At 45.0% G+C, this 16,783-nt stretch overlaps 2 protein-coding genes across 3 annotated transcripts; both read left to right on the forward strand.

Annotated features, from left to right (window-relative positions):
* The first annotated feature begins 1,977 nt into the window (after positions 1 to 1,977).
* On the forward strand, positions 1,978 to 11,151 carry rlim (ring finger protein, LIM domain interacting). 2 transcript variants are annotated; one of them, XM_080841242.1, is made up of 4 exons: positions 1,978 to 2,103; positions 3,915 to 4,114; positions 6,461 to 6,625; positions 7,159 to 11,151. In XM_080841242.1, the coding sequence occupies exons 2-4, from the start codon at positions 3,946 to 3,948 to the stop codon at positions 9,210 to 9,212; spliced, it is 2,388 nt and encodes a 795-aa protein (XP_080697368.1). In that variant the 5' UTR covers positions 1,978 to 2,103; positions 3,915 to 3,945; the 3' UTR covers positions 9,213 to 11,151. The 2 variants fall into 2 exon arrangements, with proteins under 2 accessions (XP_080697368.1, XP_080697369.1); XM_080841243.1 differs by having other exon boundaries at positions 7,162 to 11,151.
* A 3,881-nt stretch (positions 11,152 to 15,032) lies between these two features.
* Positions 15,033 to 16,572, forward strand: glod5 (glyoxalase domain containing 5; the record flags this gene model as incomplete). The annotated part of the gene is made up of 4 exons (XM_080841458.1): positions 15,033 to 15,089; positions 15,482 to 15,637; positions 15,840 to 15,995; positions 16,450 to 16,572. 4 exons carry the CDS (start codon positions 15,033 to 15,035, stop codon positions 16,570 to 16,572), a joined length of 492 nt encoding a protein of 163 aa, XP_080697584.1.
* Positions 16,573 to 16,783: the final 211 nt, after the last annotated feature.

The raw sequence follows: 16,783 nt of genomic DNA on the forward strand, positions 1-16,783 counted from the left end.
TACTCTGGGAGTGGATGTTAAGAAAATAAATTGCAAGCAACTCCTGGAATTTGTAAATCACATCCTTGGCCTTGCCAATTTAAAATATCAGTCACTGAAGTTCATGGTACTAGAAAAATGAAACGGCCAACTAAAAACTTATGTTACCCACTGGTAACATAAAAAAGTTCAGGAATGGTGAAAATGAATTAAGTGTTAATGAATAAAGATTTTTTTTTTTTTTAAAGCAAAACGTTTGTCTGTAACTCACCAGTGGATCGAACAAAAGTGGCCAGATTTGTTATTTAACAAGTCATTCAAAACATATTAGTGAAACTAGCCTAATTTTAATATTAAGAAGCAGTAAAACACAGAAGATCGAAGAGAAGTAAATCTACATAATTGCCAACAACGTAGGGGCCTACATATTTCAGCGTATGGAAAGGTCTCCAAAATGTATGTTTTATTATGTTAGTTCCTATTTCAATGAAAAAGACTAACATCAATTTAGTTTTGCTAAAACCCAGGGATGCCAGCGTCTGTTGCAGCCGAGGCAGAGTGAGTGGAGGACGTCCTGCCGACCCCTGGTCTGACGCATAGATGCATCCAGAGGAAAGCAAGGGCGATGAACTAACTGGATGAGCCACTACCACAGTCCCCCTGCGGCAAAGACCACAGAAAGCGGCAAAAACCAAAGACAGGTACTACTGCTGTGGGGAGCCGGGCCACATCACACACCATTGCCCAGAGCCGAATCTACAAAGCCTGGCACCCCTGCTGTGTGGCTTGGGCAACTGGGCCGGACATACGGTTTATATGTTGACTGCAAGCTGGAAGGCACTTCCTGCCGGGCCGCGGTCTCACTGGTCCATCCCAGAATGCTGTGCGGAACAAGTGAGCTGAGACCACAGTGGTAGAAGGCAACCATGCTCCGCAGGTGAAGGTTGCTGGTAAAGTGGTCCACAACTTGTTCTGGCTGGGGCGACAGTGGTACAGGCGGTAGAGAAGTCGTTTAGTAATTGAAAGGTTGCAGTTTGATTCCCTGTCGAAGTGTCCTTGGGCAAGACACTCAACCCCTAATTGCTCCTGATGTGCAGTGTGCCATCAGTGTAAATTTAAAAGTGTGTATACATCCTTGTAAGTCGCTTTGGATAAAAGCATCTGCTAAATGAATAAATGTAAAATGTCAACATCCAGGACCCATGCGTCGTTGGGCTGGTTCAGTTGGCCAGGTGGGGGCCGATGGTGGATGTGTCTTGGCTGGAGGGGCCACCTCACCATAGCTGTCAGTCCAGGGGTCCTCGGCTCTGCTGTCACCAGCCCATGGGTCTGTCACGCCATCGCTGCCAGCACAAGGTCCTCCGCATTGAAACTGCCAGCCCAGAGGTCCACCACAGTGCTTTTGCTAGCCAGGGGGGATCCTCCACACCGCCACAGCCACTGCAGCCAACTAGCAGATTTCCCATGCTGCCACTGTCAGCCAGCGGGTTCTCCACGTCGTTGCTGCCAGCTAATGGATCCTGTGTGTAGCACTGCACCTGTGTTAGTTAGCATATTTGTCACAGTCATTGTCCTTGTTATGTCAAAGATATATCTGACTTCTGTTCCTTCCAGTGTGGTATCAGTGTTTCCTGCCTGTGGAGGAAAACGAGTGTGCAGCTTAGTGCATCAGTCACACGATAAATCTAAATGTCCTGTGCTAATGAATCTATGTTAAAAGTCAAACCCCAAAGATGTTGGGATGTTCATGTTTAAATATACAGACCTGCTTTTAAAAACCTTGTAGATTTAGTAAAAAAAAAAAAAAAAAAAAGGCCTCTGTTATGCAGCAACAAAACAGTTGGCTATAGCTGCCAATTTGTATTGGTTTGATTGGATTTGAGGTGCGTCTCAAGCAGTAACGTCACATAAAAAAATATATAGGTTTAACCCCCGGGCACTGGGGGGCTCTGTGGTCACTGTTTACAGTATGTACCATTTACGCACTTCCGGTTTCCGCTTCCAGTTAGTCCACTGGTACAATAATGAAGAAAATGGAACCTTGAAACCAAACACATTTGTCGAAGACAAAAGGAAAAAAAAAGAATAACATCACATCACGACCAAGACACACAATTTAATCAGGTAAAATCCATGAGAACAGTCGTTCAATGGTAGCAATATGTATGTTATGATTTTATGTTTTTGGATTGTTAAGCTTCTGGTAACGTTAGCTAGCAACCCACTGCAGGGTAAAGTGATTAGCAGGCTCGCTTGATAAAATGGCTAACCTAGCCGGGGAGGTTATACCTAGCTTTGATATTTTTAATCTTTCCCCACCGTTAGCAAACGTTAGAGGCACCGGTGTGTAGGGACATGTAAAATTGACCCACCAGCGATTTGGATCAGCTTTTTGAAACTTACCTAGCTAGAAACACTATCTAGGAAATCAAGCACTCCCTGTGGATTCGACGAAGTTAACTATAGGCCAGGTAGACCGTTAGCTATCCAGGCTATGAAGCTGTACCGATTGCTAATTGACAAGCAGGTAAACATCCTTGTTTGCCAACCGTATACCTAGTTGTAGTTAAAGATAATGTCACACTCTGTTTTGCAACTTGATCCATTATTTTGGCCTAATTTCACATACTGACTTGGTTGCTAAATTAATGTTCGGTAACGTTGACAGATTAGTTTCTGACATCTAGAGTACGTGACATTGTAGTAAACTACCCATATAGCTAGCGTTGGGTAGCTATCGACACTTACTCCTCGCATCGGTTAGGTAAGACGCTAACCTAGATGTTGACAAAGCTCGCGTTAATGCAGATAGCTACAGTTTGCAAGCGATTAGCAGCAATATTTAAATATCAACTAAACAAGAGAGTAATTACATACGCCCCACGAATTAAAACGTGATCAGCATCAGATCTCTTTAATTGGATTAGCTCGTTACTAGGGGTTTGGTGTTGGCAAAGTAGTAGCGGTAGGCTTATCTTCAGTTTAGCTAGCGGGTAGCTAGCTTACAAGCTAAGTTAGCCGGTGATGCCATTTTGTTTCCCCCTAAAGGTAATTACACTAACCTAAAAAACAGCTCTCAAGTCCATCTCAACTTTAGCTAGATGAAATGGAAGGTTTCAAGGTTGTAGCGAAGAAACTAGCTAGTTAGCGGATTTTATTTTTAAGACCTCTTCTGAGCAAAACTTCGTGCAGGTTATTTGTATTCATATCTGTAATATTACTTCAGAACGACGTAAACATAGCATACGACAAAAAGTGATGTCCCATGATAACGTTAATTAGCTAGCTATCTTACCAGCGAACTTAGCTTGCTAGCAATCAGATGCCTATTGGACGTGACTGACGTTAGCGAGATGTCCACATATGTATCATCAGGTAGGGATGACGCAGTTTGCTCGCTTGTTATCCGTCTATATTCAGCCGAATGTGTTATTACGTATTTGTTGCGTGTTTGATAGGTAGTACTCTCCATTTCAGTATCACATTAGCGTTTGCCTTTATATCATTGTGGCGTGATAACCGTTAACGTTTCGTAATGCCCCGAGTACTTCCAAGGTAACGTTAGCAACGATTAGCAGTCAGCTAGCCAAGCCATACATCGCTTAGCGTTAGCTGAGGTCAGATATGTTTCTTTTGTCAAACCGCAATAGTGTCTTATGTCAAAAGCATTATATCCCATATAACGTCAATGTATGTAGCTGAAATAGATGAAGAGGCACGCTGAGTCATGGCAGTGAACATCAGACTCCCCATTTGCAGATTCATGGTATTATGGACAGAATTTCAATAATAAGCCTGGCCTACAACTGGCTCGTCAGCTAAACAGTTATCTAGCCATCAATCGTGTATACAAGGATATGCTTATGTTTACTCCTATTAGTTTATGATGTAATTAAAGATATGGTAACGTTAATGGCAACATCCCACTTTCACAGCTGGTCGTGAAACGTCCTGTGATTGACGATTATGGAGGGTTCGGACAATGCAGAACAAGGTGGCAGTGATCAGTCTGATTCCCAACGGAGACGTCAGCTGGCCCGCCTCGACAGGGAAGAGGCCTTCTATCAGTTTGTCAACAACCTTAGCGAAGAGGACTACCGATTAATGAGAGACAATAACCTTCTGGGCAACCCCGGTAAGTCTGTGATTCACAAAGACTTATTTTTTCAAAATGTCACAAAACCGGCTTCATATGCATTTGTTTCCTGCCCATCTCTTCACGATTTAAAATCGTCTGTAACTGGTTACATAGATTAGTTGTCGCACACTTCCTTGTATGAGGCATATTTTGGCCATGTTTGATGAACTGCCTTCAAGGTTGGGGCAGGAGAAGGCACAAAACCTTGTTTAATGTTCATGTTTGCCACGTGCTAGCTTGCTGTCACTCAAAACATGCATAAATACAGAGTGCATTAGTGCAGTGCATTCTAAAATGCCATTTCTGCTGTGATGTATCAAGATTATACCAAATAATTAACATTGAAGGAAAAATTGGCGGAAGTTTGTGTACATGGATGGATGACAAAGGTATTATCCAGTTACACACACGTAAACCTATAAGCAGCATTGGAAAGCTTCTGTTTTGTGACATGAGTGTAAAACATAGTTGTAAATGGTAAAAGGGTAACAAAGGTTTTAGAGTAGAAGCAGAATCCGATGTTTGTCGTCCACTCGTCTATCAAAAAAAGTGTTTAATGGGTGGAAGAAAGTGACGAGCTGAAAAAGTGACTTGAGATGATTCATTTACAAGTACCCCATGAAATGAAACCTTTAGATATAAAGTATAATATGCCTTCTCTCAAAGTCTGCAAGATTAATGCTCTGGTCAGAACTGTATGAAAACCAAATGTTGTAACAAGCATCAAACATGATGTAGATCTTGAGTTGAAATATTGAATTGAATTGAATTGAATTGAACAGTTGAGCCCTGATCATGACTTCTTCCATCTATAGTGCATTTATAATACAAATATCTACAACAGTAATTGCACAAAATCAGCCTGTTGGCAGTCAATTTGGAATTGCAAGCACATTTATTTGTGCTATAGGTCAACAAGCCATTAGAGTTACCAACAGCATGAGTATTTTGTGTTATTTTTAGACTGGCTTTAGGATTCTCTCACCTAAACCTGAACAGAGGTGGAGGCATTCAGGATTTTTTGTATTTCTTTCCCCCTCCACTCGCACACTGCGACGGTGCATTTCATTCGGTAGTTCCACTCCCTGATTTTAAGACCTCCTTGTATGGTAAATGACAACCTACTGACAACAAGAATGACTGATCTGATGCTCTCTCTACCTGGTCAATCCCACCTCTGGTTCTGGGTGGTGTTTGTATGCTACGTAAATACGTGTAAAGCCGAAGACCTGTTGAAGAACCCCCCCTTCCTTACTTCCTCTCTGTCCCGGTACAGTGGAATGGGAAGGAATGTTATTTTGGAGCGCTGCCCCTGACAGGAGACGGCAAGCAATGGTGGGACGGTGTCTGTCCTGGTAAGTGCAGTGGTTTTCAGTACTGTCCTGTTGCAATTTTTTTTTTTCAGGTCAGCTCTACAAGCAGCTGTAGTCACCACGAGTCCCCGGTTGAGTTTTTTTTTGGGTGTGTGCCTCCAAGATTGTCAACAATTGAGAGGACATTTTGAAAAATGTTGTATTTGATAAGAGCCTCTAACATTTCAATTTGGATAGAATTTGGGCAAAATGCAATGTTTTGACTAGTCTTCCTTGCAGTTTGTGTGTTTTCCCCACTGCATAACTGCATCCATACAACACAAGGCATACTTTACATTCTCAATAAAAGATCACCCGGTTGTAGGTCTGTCCTTTTATTCTCTCCTCATTCTCAATGCTCTGGAATTGCCTTGTGTGTGATATTGGTGATATTTCAAATGTTGATTTTAAATGGTATGTTTTTATTTTATTTTAGGAGGCTTGTCTATACAGTCGTTATATCTCTATATATTTATCTTGTTCTCAAAACACCTTGTTCTCAAAACACCAGTTAGGCCCCTCATTCTCAATGCTCTGGAATTGCCTTGTGTGTGATATTGGTGATATTTCAAATATTGATTTTAAATGGTATGTTTTTATTTTATTTTAGGAGGCTTGTCTATACAGTCGTTATATCTCTATATATTTATCTTGTTCTCAAAACACCAGTTAGGCCCCTCATTCTCAATGCTCTGGAATTGCCTTGTGTGTGATATTGGTGATATTTCAAATGTTGATTTTAAATGGTATGTTTTTATTTTATTTTAGGAGGGTTGTCTATACAGTCGTTATATCTCTATATATTTATCTTGTTCTCAAAACACCAGTTAGGCCCCACCCCCACCCCCTTGTGCATATTTGTGTTTTTTGGGAAAATGCTGGGCTTCTGCTGAACTGTGTCATGGTTACACGGTTGCATGAATTGGTGGATGACGGCATGTTTTGCGTCTGCAGCCAGGCTCAGTGAGAGTGTGGGTTTGTCTCGGTACAGGTGAGATCACGGAGGAGGAGCTGCTGACTCGCCTGCAGCAGGCGAAGGATGGCGGGCAGCGCCCAGACACAGGCGCCAGCACCAGTCCCAGCCCCAATGCCAACGCCAATGCCAACACAAGCGGCAGTGGTGGGAGCAGTGAGGCACGCAGACCAGAGGCCACTGGTAAGGAGATCCACAGCTAGTCCCTCTTGTATGTCTTGTAAAATGTATATCTTTGCAGGAGAGAACCCTTTGAAATATTACATTCTGTTTAGCAATGCAGACATTGATCAGTTATTTTTTCTGATCTATATGACTGATAGCTGACAGACAGTCAGTTAAGTTTCAGCTCGTGCTAACTTTCGTTAGTAGCTGTGCCATGTGTCTGAATGTGTAGCTGGCTGATCTAATATCTTAACATAAATAATGGCCAAATAAATGTACTGTGTCAGCTGCACTCCTGTCACCCTTTGAAGCTTATTTTGTGCTGATGACTGGCGGGCTTATAGAGCTGTTCGATACCATTGCCTGTGAATACTTTTTTTTTCCCCATGATGCTGTTCTGGTACTTTTTTTTTTTTTATTGTTCTTTACAACATATTTATGTGCCTACAATGGCGGGTGTTGGTAGACTGTTAATAATGTTTAAACCGTTGTAATTTTCACTGATTGTGTGTTAGCTTACTTGTTACTTAAGTTGATGTGTTCTGTCTCAGCAGACCCTGAGAACCCGGAGGACCCCTCTAACAGCGACACCCTCCTGGACTGGCTCAACACCGTGCGTCGCACTGGCAACACAACCCGCAGTGGTCATCGCGGCAACCAGTCCTGGCGGGCTGTCAGCCGCACCAACCCGAGCAGCGGGGACTTCCGCTTCAGCCTGGAGATCAACATCAACCGCAACCTAGCGGAGCAGCAGACGCAGACGGAGGCAGCGGAGCAGGCTGCAGGAGGCCCGCCACCAGAGGGGCCCAGTGCCGCTGCAACAGAGGCTCAGCCTGATGCCCCTCCTGTTACCCAGCCTGTTGCCCCCACTGTTGCCCCCACTGTTGCCCCCACTGTTGCCCCCACTGCTGCCCCTCCTATTGCCCAGCCTGATGCCCCTCCTATTGCCCAGCCTGTTGCCCCCACTGTTGCCCAGCCTGTTGCCCCCACTGTTTCCCCTCCTGAGGCTCAGCCTGATACCCCTCCTGTTGCCCCTCCTGAGGCTCAGCCTGATATCCCTTCTGTTTCCCAGCCTGATGCCCCTCCACTTGCCCCTCCTGAGACTCAACCTGATGCCCCTCCTGAACCCATGGAGGTTGAGGAGGAGCCTGTGGTCGAGGAGCTAGCAGTCATCGTCGAGCCGGAACTTTCGCCCCCTGTGACTCGACCTGCTAGCCCCCAGCCCCTCCAAGTGCCAGTGCCAATCCCCCTCACCATCCCCACTCCACCCTTGCAGGCAGCAGCAGCAGCGGCGGCGGTGATGGCGGCAGAGCCCCCCCAGACCCGTCGGGGTGTGGTGCGCCCCCGCAGCCGTAGCCCCGAGCATCGCCGCACCCGCGCTTGCACAGCCCGCAGCCGCTCCCCACTCAGCCTCGACCGCATGGACGGCCTGCCCCCTGCCCCGACCATCCCAGAGCCCCCTCTGCCCCCTCCTCCTCCACCCCACATGGAAGGCAGCTCACGCACCCGCCAGCACATCCCCTCCCGTCATGACACGGTGGAGACGACAGACCACCAGGCTACCCCAGCCTCTACCCATGCCCCCGATGCCCCTCCAGCTCCTGCCCAGGAGGAGGAGCTGCCTGGTGGGGAGGCCGGCGCCGGCCGCAGGCCCCCCACCATCATGCTAGACCTGCAGGTGCGTCGGGTCCGGCCTGGCGAGTACCGCCAGAGGGACAGTATTGCTAACCGCACCCGCTCACGGTCCCAGCCCGCTAGCAACAGTGGCAGCGGCAGCAGCAGTGGAACAGGAAGTGGAAGTGGGACGGGTGCTGGCGGTGCTCCTGGCAACAACACCTTCCTGTACGAGACGGAGCAGGGCGGCTTCAGACGGACATTCTCCCGGTCGGAGCGGGCCGGCGTGCGCACCTACGTCAGCACTATCCGTATCCCCATCCGACGCATCTCCGACGCGGGACTCGGGGAGGCCACCTCTGTGGCCCTGCAGTCAATGATCCGACACATCATGACAGGCTTTGGCGAGCTGAGCTACTTCATGGACTCCGACTCAGACTCGTCTGACTCGCCCCGGGCCAGCGGGCCCACTGCACCCGCTGATGGTGATGCCCCATCTGCCACTAGTGCTGCTTCAGCTGTCGCCGCAGCCGCTGCTGCCTCTCAGGCTCACGTAGCAGGCTCAGTCGGTGCCCCGCAGGCTGATGAGAGGGTTGGGGAGGGGGACGAAACGGATTCCCCCGCGGTGGGCGCAGCCACAGAGGGCCGCGGGCGTGCCAGGGCCCCCATCAGCCTGGAGGAGACAGGTTCGCTTCCCTTCCTGCGGCTGGCCCATTTCTTCCTGCTCAACGACGAGGATGAGGAGCAGCCGCGCGGACTCACCAAGGAGCAGATCGACAACCTGTCCACACGCAACTTCGGCGAGAGTGACGCGCTCAAGACGTGCAGCGTTTGCATCACTGAGTACGCACAGGGCCACAAGCTGCGCAAACTGCCGTGCTCGCACGAGTATCACGTGCACTGCATCGACCGCTGGCTCTCGGAGAACTCCACCTGCCCCATCTGCCGGCGTGCAGTGCTTGCCACCACCAACCGCGAGAGTGTGGTCTGAATGACCCTCCGATCCCTTACACCCTCCCACGCTCTCTCCCTCCCTATATGTCTCAGACTGACACCCCAGGCCCCCCCCCCCCTTTTTTTCTTTTCTTAACTCACTCGCTCCTGCTGCTTCCCTGAGTCTGGGCAATGTTTGCTACCCAGAGGGCCGGTCTTTATGATTTAAAGCAATCAGTATGCTTACTCATCTTCAGCAGGGTAGGTACATCAGTGGGTGACAGAGGGGAATAATGAGCTGATGCTACTGTCCAGACCTTAGATTCTCATTAGGTGTCTGTCTTAAGCATCTTTCAGTGGACGAGGTGTGTGCAGGGAGGTTGGAGTTGGACACCAAGAGGATGGGGAAAATGGAATTCCCTCAAAAAGGACCACATGTGTACACATGCTCTTGTTTAAGGACTCACAGACGGTTGAGCTCAATTATTGAAGCACCCTACCCCTCTACAAGCAGTCGGTTACAAGGTGCTGAAAACATTCTCTCAGAGAGACAGAGACTTGGTGTGTTAAAAGGAAATGTGTGTGTGTGTGTGTGTGTGTGTGTGTGTGTGTGTGTGTGCGTGAGTGTGTGTATGTGTGTTTCTTGATTTTTAAGTTAAATATCATTGGAGGGAAAGCAAGCCCAGTTACTTATGTGACACAATAGTCTAAGATTTCAGTGTGCAGTCACAGTACTAACCTATGGGTAATGTCGCTTCCCTCCCAAGTCAACTGTAATTTGAGAGTGCAAAGGTGTTGTATTCACACTTGAGACCAAATGCAATCTAATATACCCCTAATCTATCATCACTGAGCAGCATCTCTGTTATTTTAAAAATGATTAAGGTGGCATTAAGCCAAAAGGCTTTCTGCAAACGGGGGCATTTTTAAGTCATTCCATCAAAAACTAGTTTTGAAACGCTGTAATCTATTATGAATATTTTGTTGCCAACAACAAAAGAAATGTGAGATGAGATTTAATAAACAAGTGTTCAAGTACTTAAACCATTTACCATCAAACACATCAAACATTACAGGCCCAAAAAATGACCTTGAAGGGACATTGCTGACATTTGACCTTTTGACATTTGATCTCCACAACCTCAGGAGTGTGGCAGCACTCAAACATGCCAGTTTCTTTCCCCTCGGAACTCTTTATCTCTTTGCATTTGCTCCCGAGTCTGATGCAACTGCACTCGAGTGGATTGAGAGATGCAACAGCTTCACGTAACCTGAGCTGTACTGGTGCAATATTTACAAACAGAATAACGGGGAGGGATGACTGTTACGACAAGATGGGCGTGGGGTGGGTATACTAGACCTTTTTTTTCTGTCTCTGAATGATTGTTAGACTGTGAATATTCACACGTAAATAAAGAAGTTACTCAGATTTTCAACCTCCCCAGACCTCACTGTTGTCGGAAGCGTCTGTACTAGCCTATTGAATTGTCAATGGGTTCTCACTCTGGGGTTAAGACTGGTTGGACTGGACATGAAAACCAGGCTACATTCATTTGATCCTTTTTTTACTTGTTCTCACTGATGCAGAAAACACTCATTCAGAATTATTCGGTTGTGCTTTGCTGCGTTGTCGGTTCGCTAAAAGTCTGTTATTGGTTAACACGTCAAAGTATGGTGAACTTCACCACTCCAGGTGTATTTGGCAGGTATTACTTCTTGGGTATTAAGGGTGGTGTTCAGTGGCAGTCATTCATCCAACTCATTACGCAGAGGGGTCAGAAAGGGCTTAGCAGTCACAGATCTTCTTTTTTTTTCCCTGGCGGATGGGCTGGTTGGTGTAAATCTGTGAGCCCCTGAGGTGACTGCATGAGGCATGGTCAGGCTAATTTCCCCCAATGAAATGTTGCTCCCTCTCAGGTGTCAGAGTTGATTAGTCGCCGTAACTTTGACACTTAATCAATGTGAATTGTGTATTAAATAAAAGGCATTCATTTGCATGTTTTCTCCTGAACATTAATCATATTTTTAATGAATTGGCCATTTAGACTAATAAAAATATTTAAAGGTGGTCCATTGCCTGGTGCATGTAGGCCATGAAAAACAGAAGGTTTAATGCATAACTGAACTGTAAGTTGGTCCTTTTTTTTTCTGAACAAATCTGAAGGTATTCTTTGAAGTTTTTATATACAAACAAACAGTCGAACTGATTAGGTTTTCTTAACATTACCTACACAAAAGCACGAATCACTCATGTTTATAGACCAACAGGCACTTCTATAAACCATCCTAGTATAGACTTCCTCTTCTCATTAGATGTCTCCTTTTCTGTTTAATGAGTTGTATCTGAGACTTCAGAGCAGGCCTGTGAAAAACCGAAGGTTACTCACACAAGCATGGTTCAATGATCTAAGGGACTGCTACATATTGATATCCTTCTGCCTGGTGCCAGGATAGGTCAATTAGAATGTTAGAGTATGCCACACAGCAGGTGGGGTGCGGCCTCTCCCCGGAACCACAGCTCCAGCTCGGAAATTACTGAGCACATAAGGGAAGCAATAGCTGGACTAAGCATAGTCCCTTAGTTCATAGAACCGTGGGAATGTGAGGGACCTTTGTTCTATTTCACAACGAGACCATGCTAGTCACATACTAATGGGCTGACGATCCCAGAATATGTTCATTCCCTTGACAAGAAGAGTCTGTTGAATAATCAAAAACTTAAAAACAAGCCGAACAGTAACCACAACTCACTGCTGTGAATGAAGAGTGGTGCTGAGTATCGCTGAACTTACCTGATGGGGTGCAGCGACGTTCACATGGTAACCTGGAGAAGGTACCTGAAGACACCCAGCTGACAGCAGCACACAGTGCCTTGCATAAGTATTCACCCCCTTGGATGTTTTCCCTTAAATTTATTTTATAAATCAATCAAGGTGAATATAAGTTGGCTTTCTTGACAAAAAAATCTCTTCAATGTGAAGGTGAAAACAGATTTCTACACACTTATGTCAATTAAATAAAAATATGTAATGTAAAATAAGTGATTGCATAAGTATTCACCCCCTTTAAAGTGACTGACTTAATTCAACAGAGGTCCAGCCAATTGGTGCTAGAAGTCTCACAATAAATGAAATGGGAATCAGTGTGCAGTGAATGTGTCTCAAGTGATTGTAGTATAGCGACACTTGTGTCTGGAAGGTCCATTCACTGGTCAGTATTCAGTAATCAGTATTCCTGGCTTCCGTTAAACCATGAAGACTAATGAACACTCCGAGGAACTCAGAGACATTTTTTTATTGAAAAGTATAAAGCAGGGGAAGGATACAAAAAAAAAAATGTCCAAGGTATTCGACTACCAATACAGCCCAAACATTGATGATGGCTCCACATCAGAAGTGTGCATTGGGAGAAATACAAACAATTGCTGCCACACAGACTGACCACTTTTTCTAGAGGACGTCATTGACAGCTGTCGTATTCTTCAGTGACACATGGATCAAGGGGAGCATTGAGTGCAATTCATCTTGCTTATTAATTGTCTTGATGCGTTATTTTTTCTATAATCAATCGAAAATGTACACAATATTTTTGTGTTATGGTTTTATTGTGTCACACACAGTAAATAAATTCCATTTGAAATGGTGACAGCTGTGTCATTTGTGTTTAGGTGTCTTTTAGACCTTTTTAATGGAGCACTGGAAGTCTGGAACCCATCTTGGCAGATTACTCAGACTCAACCTTGATGACTCGATCTTGGGTAATAGGGACTCGACTCTGACTCTTCTTTGGTGACTCGGACTTGGACCCGGACTCAAACACTGGGGACTTGAGACTCGCCTCACTCGAGGTTTAGTGACTCGACTACAACACTGAATTCGGGAGTGACCCCTCGCTCCTTACACCATTGGCTAAATCTCTTCCACCTCTTGTCATAAGCTGAAGTGGTTGAGGATCCAGTTCTAGGTCAGACCATTTTTACTGCCCAGCAGCAAAGCTGCTAGTCTGAGCGATGGGGATTGGATTGCCATTCACCCTTGTGTCTGTGATGGCAAATAAGAAGGTGATCTAGAAGGTGATCCATTCCCTCAGTGCTCCAGTGACAGATCAGTGATGATTTCTGTGTAGTTTGGGATGTAGTTCCTGACCATTTGGCCACCTCTGCAGTCTCCGAGAGCAGAGTGAGGTGAGCCCTCATCAGCACAGATTGAGGTACATGCCCACAGGTGAGGTCACTATACAGGTGCATCTCAATAAATTAGAATATCATCAAAAAGTTGATTTATTTCAGTAATTCTATTCAAAAAGTGATATCATATTTTATATAGATTCATTACACACAGACTGATATATTTCAAGTGTTTATTTCTTTTAATTTTGATTATTATAACTGACAGCTAATCAAAACCAAAAATTCAGAATCTCCGAAAATTTGAATATTGTGAAAAAGTTCCAGTTGTCCAGAAGACGATCATTGACACCCTGCACAAGGAGGGTAAGAAGGTCATTGCTAAAGAAGCTGGCTGTTCACAGAGTGCTGTATCCAAGCACACATTAATGGGAAGTTGAATGGAAGGAAAAAATGTGGTAGAAAAAGGTGCACAAGCAACAGGGATAAACAAAGCCCATTCAAGGGAGATTGTGGACTGCAGCTGGAGTCAGTGCTTCAAGAGCCTACACACACAGGCGTATCCAGGACATGGGCTTCCACTGTTGCATTTCTGTGTCAAGCCACTCTTGAACCGGAGACAATGTCAGAGGCGTCTCACATGGGCTATGGACAAAAAGGACTGCACTGTTGCTCAGTGGTCCAAAGTTCTCATTTCAGATTAAAGTAAATTTTGCATTTTATTTGGAAATCAAGGTCCCAGAGTCTGGAGGAAGAGAGGAGAGGCACAGGATCCAAGTTGCTTGAGGTCCAGTGTAAAGTTTTCACAGTGAGTGGTGGTTTGGGGCATAGACATGTCTATGGTTTGGGGTGCCATGTCATTTGCTGGTGTTAGTCCATTTTGTTTTCTCAGGTCCAAGGTCAGCACAGCCGACTACCAGGAAGTTTTAGAGCACTTCATGCTTCCCTCTGCTGACCATCCTATGGAGATGCGGATTTCATTTCCCATCAGGACCTGGCACCTGCACACACTTCCAAAGGTACCAGTACCTGGTTTAAGGACCATGGTATCCCTGTGCTTGATTGACCAGCAAACTCGCCTGACCTAAAACCCATAGATTCTATAGGGTATTGTGAAAAGGATGATGCAAGACAACAGACCCAACAACGCAGAAGAGCTGAAGGCCACTATCAGAGCAACCTGGTCTTCCATAACACCTCAGCAGTGCCACAGACTGATTGCCTTCATGACACGCCGCATTGCTGCAGCAATTCATGCAAATTGAGCCCCGACGAAGTAATGAGTGCTGTACATATTCATACTTTTCAGAAGTCCAACATTTCTGTGTTAAAAATCCTTTTTTCTATTGGTCTTCAGTAATATTCTAATTTTCTGAGATACTGAATTTTGGGTTTTCATTAGCTGTCAGTTATAAACATCAAATTAAAAAGAAATAATCACTTGAAATATATCAGTCTGTGTGCAATGGACCTATATAAAATATGAGTTTCACTTTTTTAATAGAATTACTGAAATAAATCAACTTTTTGATGATATTCTAATGTATTGACATGCACCTGTCAGGCTATATCCTGGTCTGGTATTAGCCAACTGTATCGTAACGTTTTCCGTTCCGGGCAGGTGACTGGTCTTAGCCAATCATTACTTGGAATTACTTTCGGGCGAAGCAGATCGTCTGATTCCACCCATCGTCGACCAAAAACCCCAAAGTTGTAGACAACGAGGAGGTATCAACTTCCCTTCCTTTGACAATGGCTTTGAGGACACTCGGCTGCGTTTTATCGCGTATGCAAGTGGCGTATCTCAAGGTAAATATTTGGAAGAAATTACCTGCGGAAAAGCCTTGGAGATACCCCAGTCAGTGCATAGGCTACACACTGTTATGTAGAATATGGTGTTGGCTCATTGTTCCCTCAGTTTTACAGTAGAGATGTGTTGTTTATTAAATTATGCTCCTACTTCCACCCCCGGATTGTCACAAAGTGTAGTTAAAAAGTTTTAAACTTTTGTAGTTCCGATGTGTATTTCCGTGTACCGTAATTACTTGAGTATACGAATAAGAATCTTAGCTTGTCCAAAGGTAATACTGTTATGCTGACTTCGTGTATGCGTACTGATATATAAGTATACGTTTATACATAATTTCTTATGATACCATTAATAAGCTATGTCTCATTGTCCATCTGCCCTGCCAATTAAGCCCCTGGTATATCGACCGTCTGCTGGAGTTTCCTTCAAAAGTCCCTGCCCTGTTCAGATCAGTCACCTGGACCACCTAGTTCTGACTGTACGCAGTGTGCCCAAAACTATTGATTTTTACTCTTCAATCTTGGGTATGGAGGTTGTTACTTTCAAGGTATGTCATTTCTCTTGTGGGACAGAAATGTGTGTTAAAAATGTTCTAGGGAGGAAAACATTTTGGGTAAATATCCACTAGCTGGCAACCTTTGCTAAGTTTTAGATATGTAATTTATCCAGATAGAGCCAGCACACCTGCAGCAACAAATGTATCATATGCCTCACCTCCACATATTCCTTTGATCTTAATTGTCACCCAGGGAGACAGGAAAGCCTTGGGCTTTGGCCAGCAGAAGATCAATCTTCACCAGTCTGGGAAAGAGTTTGAACCCAAAGCCAAGATTCCCACACCAGGCTCCGTAGACCTCTGTCTTATCACAAAGACTCCTCTTACCACAGTAGCTGCCCATCTCCAGGTAAGGCCATACCCACTTTGCCCCTAGGAAATTAGGCCACGTTGGTCATAAATACACTGGCCCTCACTGGTTGGTGATCTGATCACAGTTTATGATTTAGTGTAATGTAAACCATTCATTGTTGGGGTCAGTGAGCGCACCCTATGCCAGTTACTACGTTAAACTTAAGTCTTAAACTTTTGTAAGGGTTGATCTGGCCAGCTCATCTATTTCTATTTTGGATTTAGGATTATTAACCTTCAAGTTGCATCATATTCCCCACTCTCAAATTCTTCAACTACAACATCCCATTTTTACTTTATTTTGCTAATCTTTCTTTGGAGCTTGTTCATTCAAGTTTTTGCATGAGCCAATCTTGACTGTTAGGAGTTGAGGGTAGTCTGAGAAGTCAAGCTGTGTACAGATGAACCATTTAATTTTAATGTTCAGAGCTGGGACCGGCTTGTGTTTACAGGCCTGTGGTGTGACCATTGAAGAAGGGCCTATAGAGAGAAGTGGAGCAGTGGGCCCAATTACTTCCCTTTACTTCAGAGATCCGGATGAAAATTTGATCGAGGTGTCCAACTATAATCAGTAGACACAAGGGGGCAGTGTTGAACCTCTGCATGCCCTTGATTGTCAGCCTTCAATTACACACCGAAGACCAGCCTAATGTCACTGAGTCCATACCCCCACCCCTCCCCTCCCCTTTCCCACCAATTAAATCTAATGTTCCAGTCAGATTTGGATGTGTGAAAGATGTAAAAAATGTGCATCTATTGTTTCAATATGGCACTGAAAAAGGCATA

The sequence above is a fragment of the Sprattus sprattus genome, assembly GCF_963457725.1.
Source record: "Sprattus sprattus genome assembly, chromosome: 6".
Lineage (NCBI taxonomy): Eukaryota > Metazoa > Chordata > Actinopteri > Clupeiformes > Clupeidae > Sprattus > Sprattus sprattus.

What these genes read in the sequence shown, in the direction of transcription:
- rlim (XM_080841242.1), top strand. Translation starts at nt 3,946, where the DNA reads ATGGAGGGTTCGGACAATGCAGAACAAGGTGGCAGTGATCAGTCTGAT. An exon ending in TAACCTTCTGGGCAACCCCG is followed by an intron (nt 4,115 to 6,460) that starts GTAAGTCTGTGA and finishes GTCTCGGTACAG; the next exon opens with GTGAGATCACGGAGGAGGAG. An exon ending in ACGCAGACCAGAGGCCACTG is followed by an intron (nt 6,626 to 7,158) that starts GTAAGGAGATCC and finishes GTTCTGTCTCAG; the next exon opens with CAGACCCTGAGAACCCGGAG.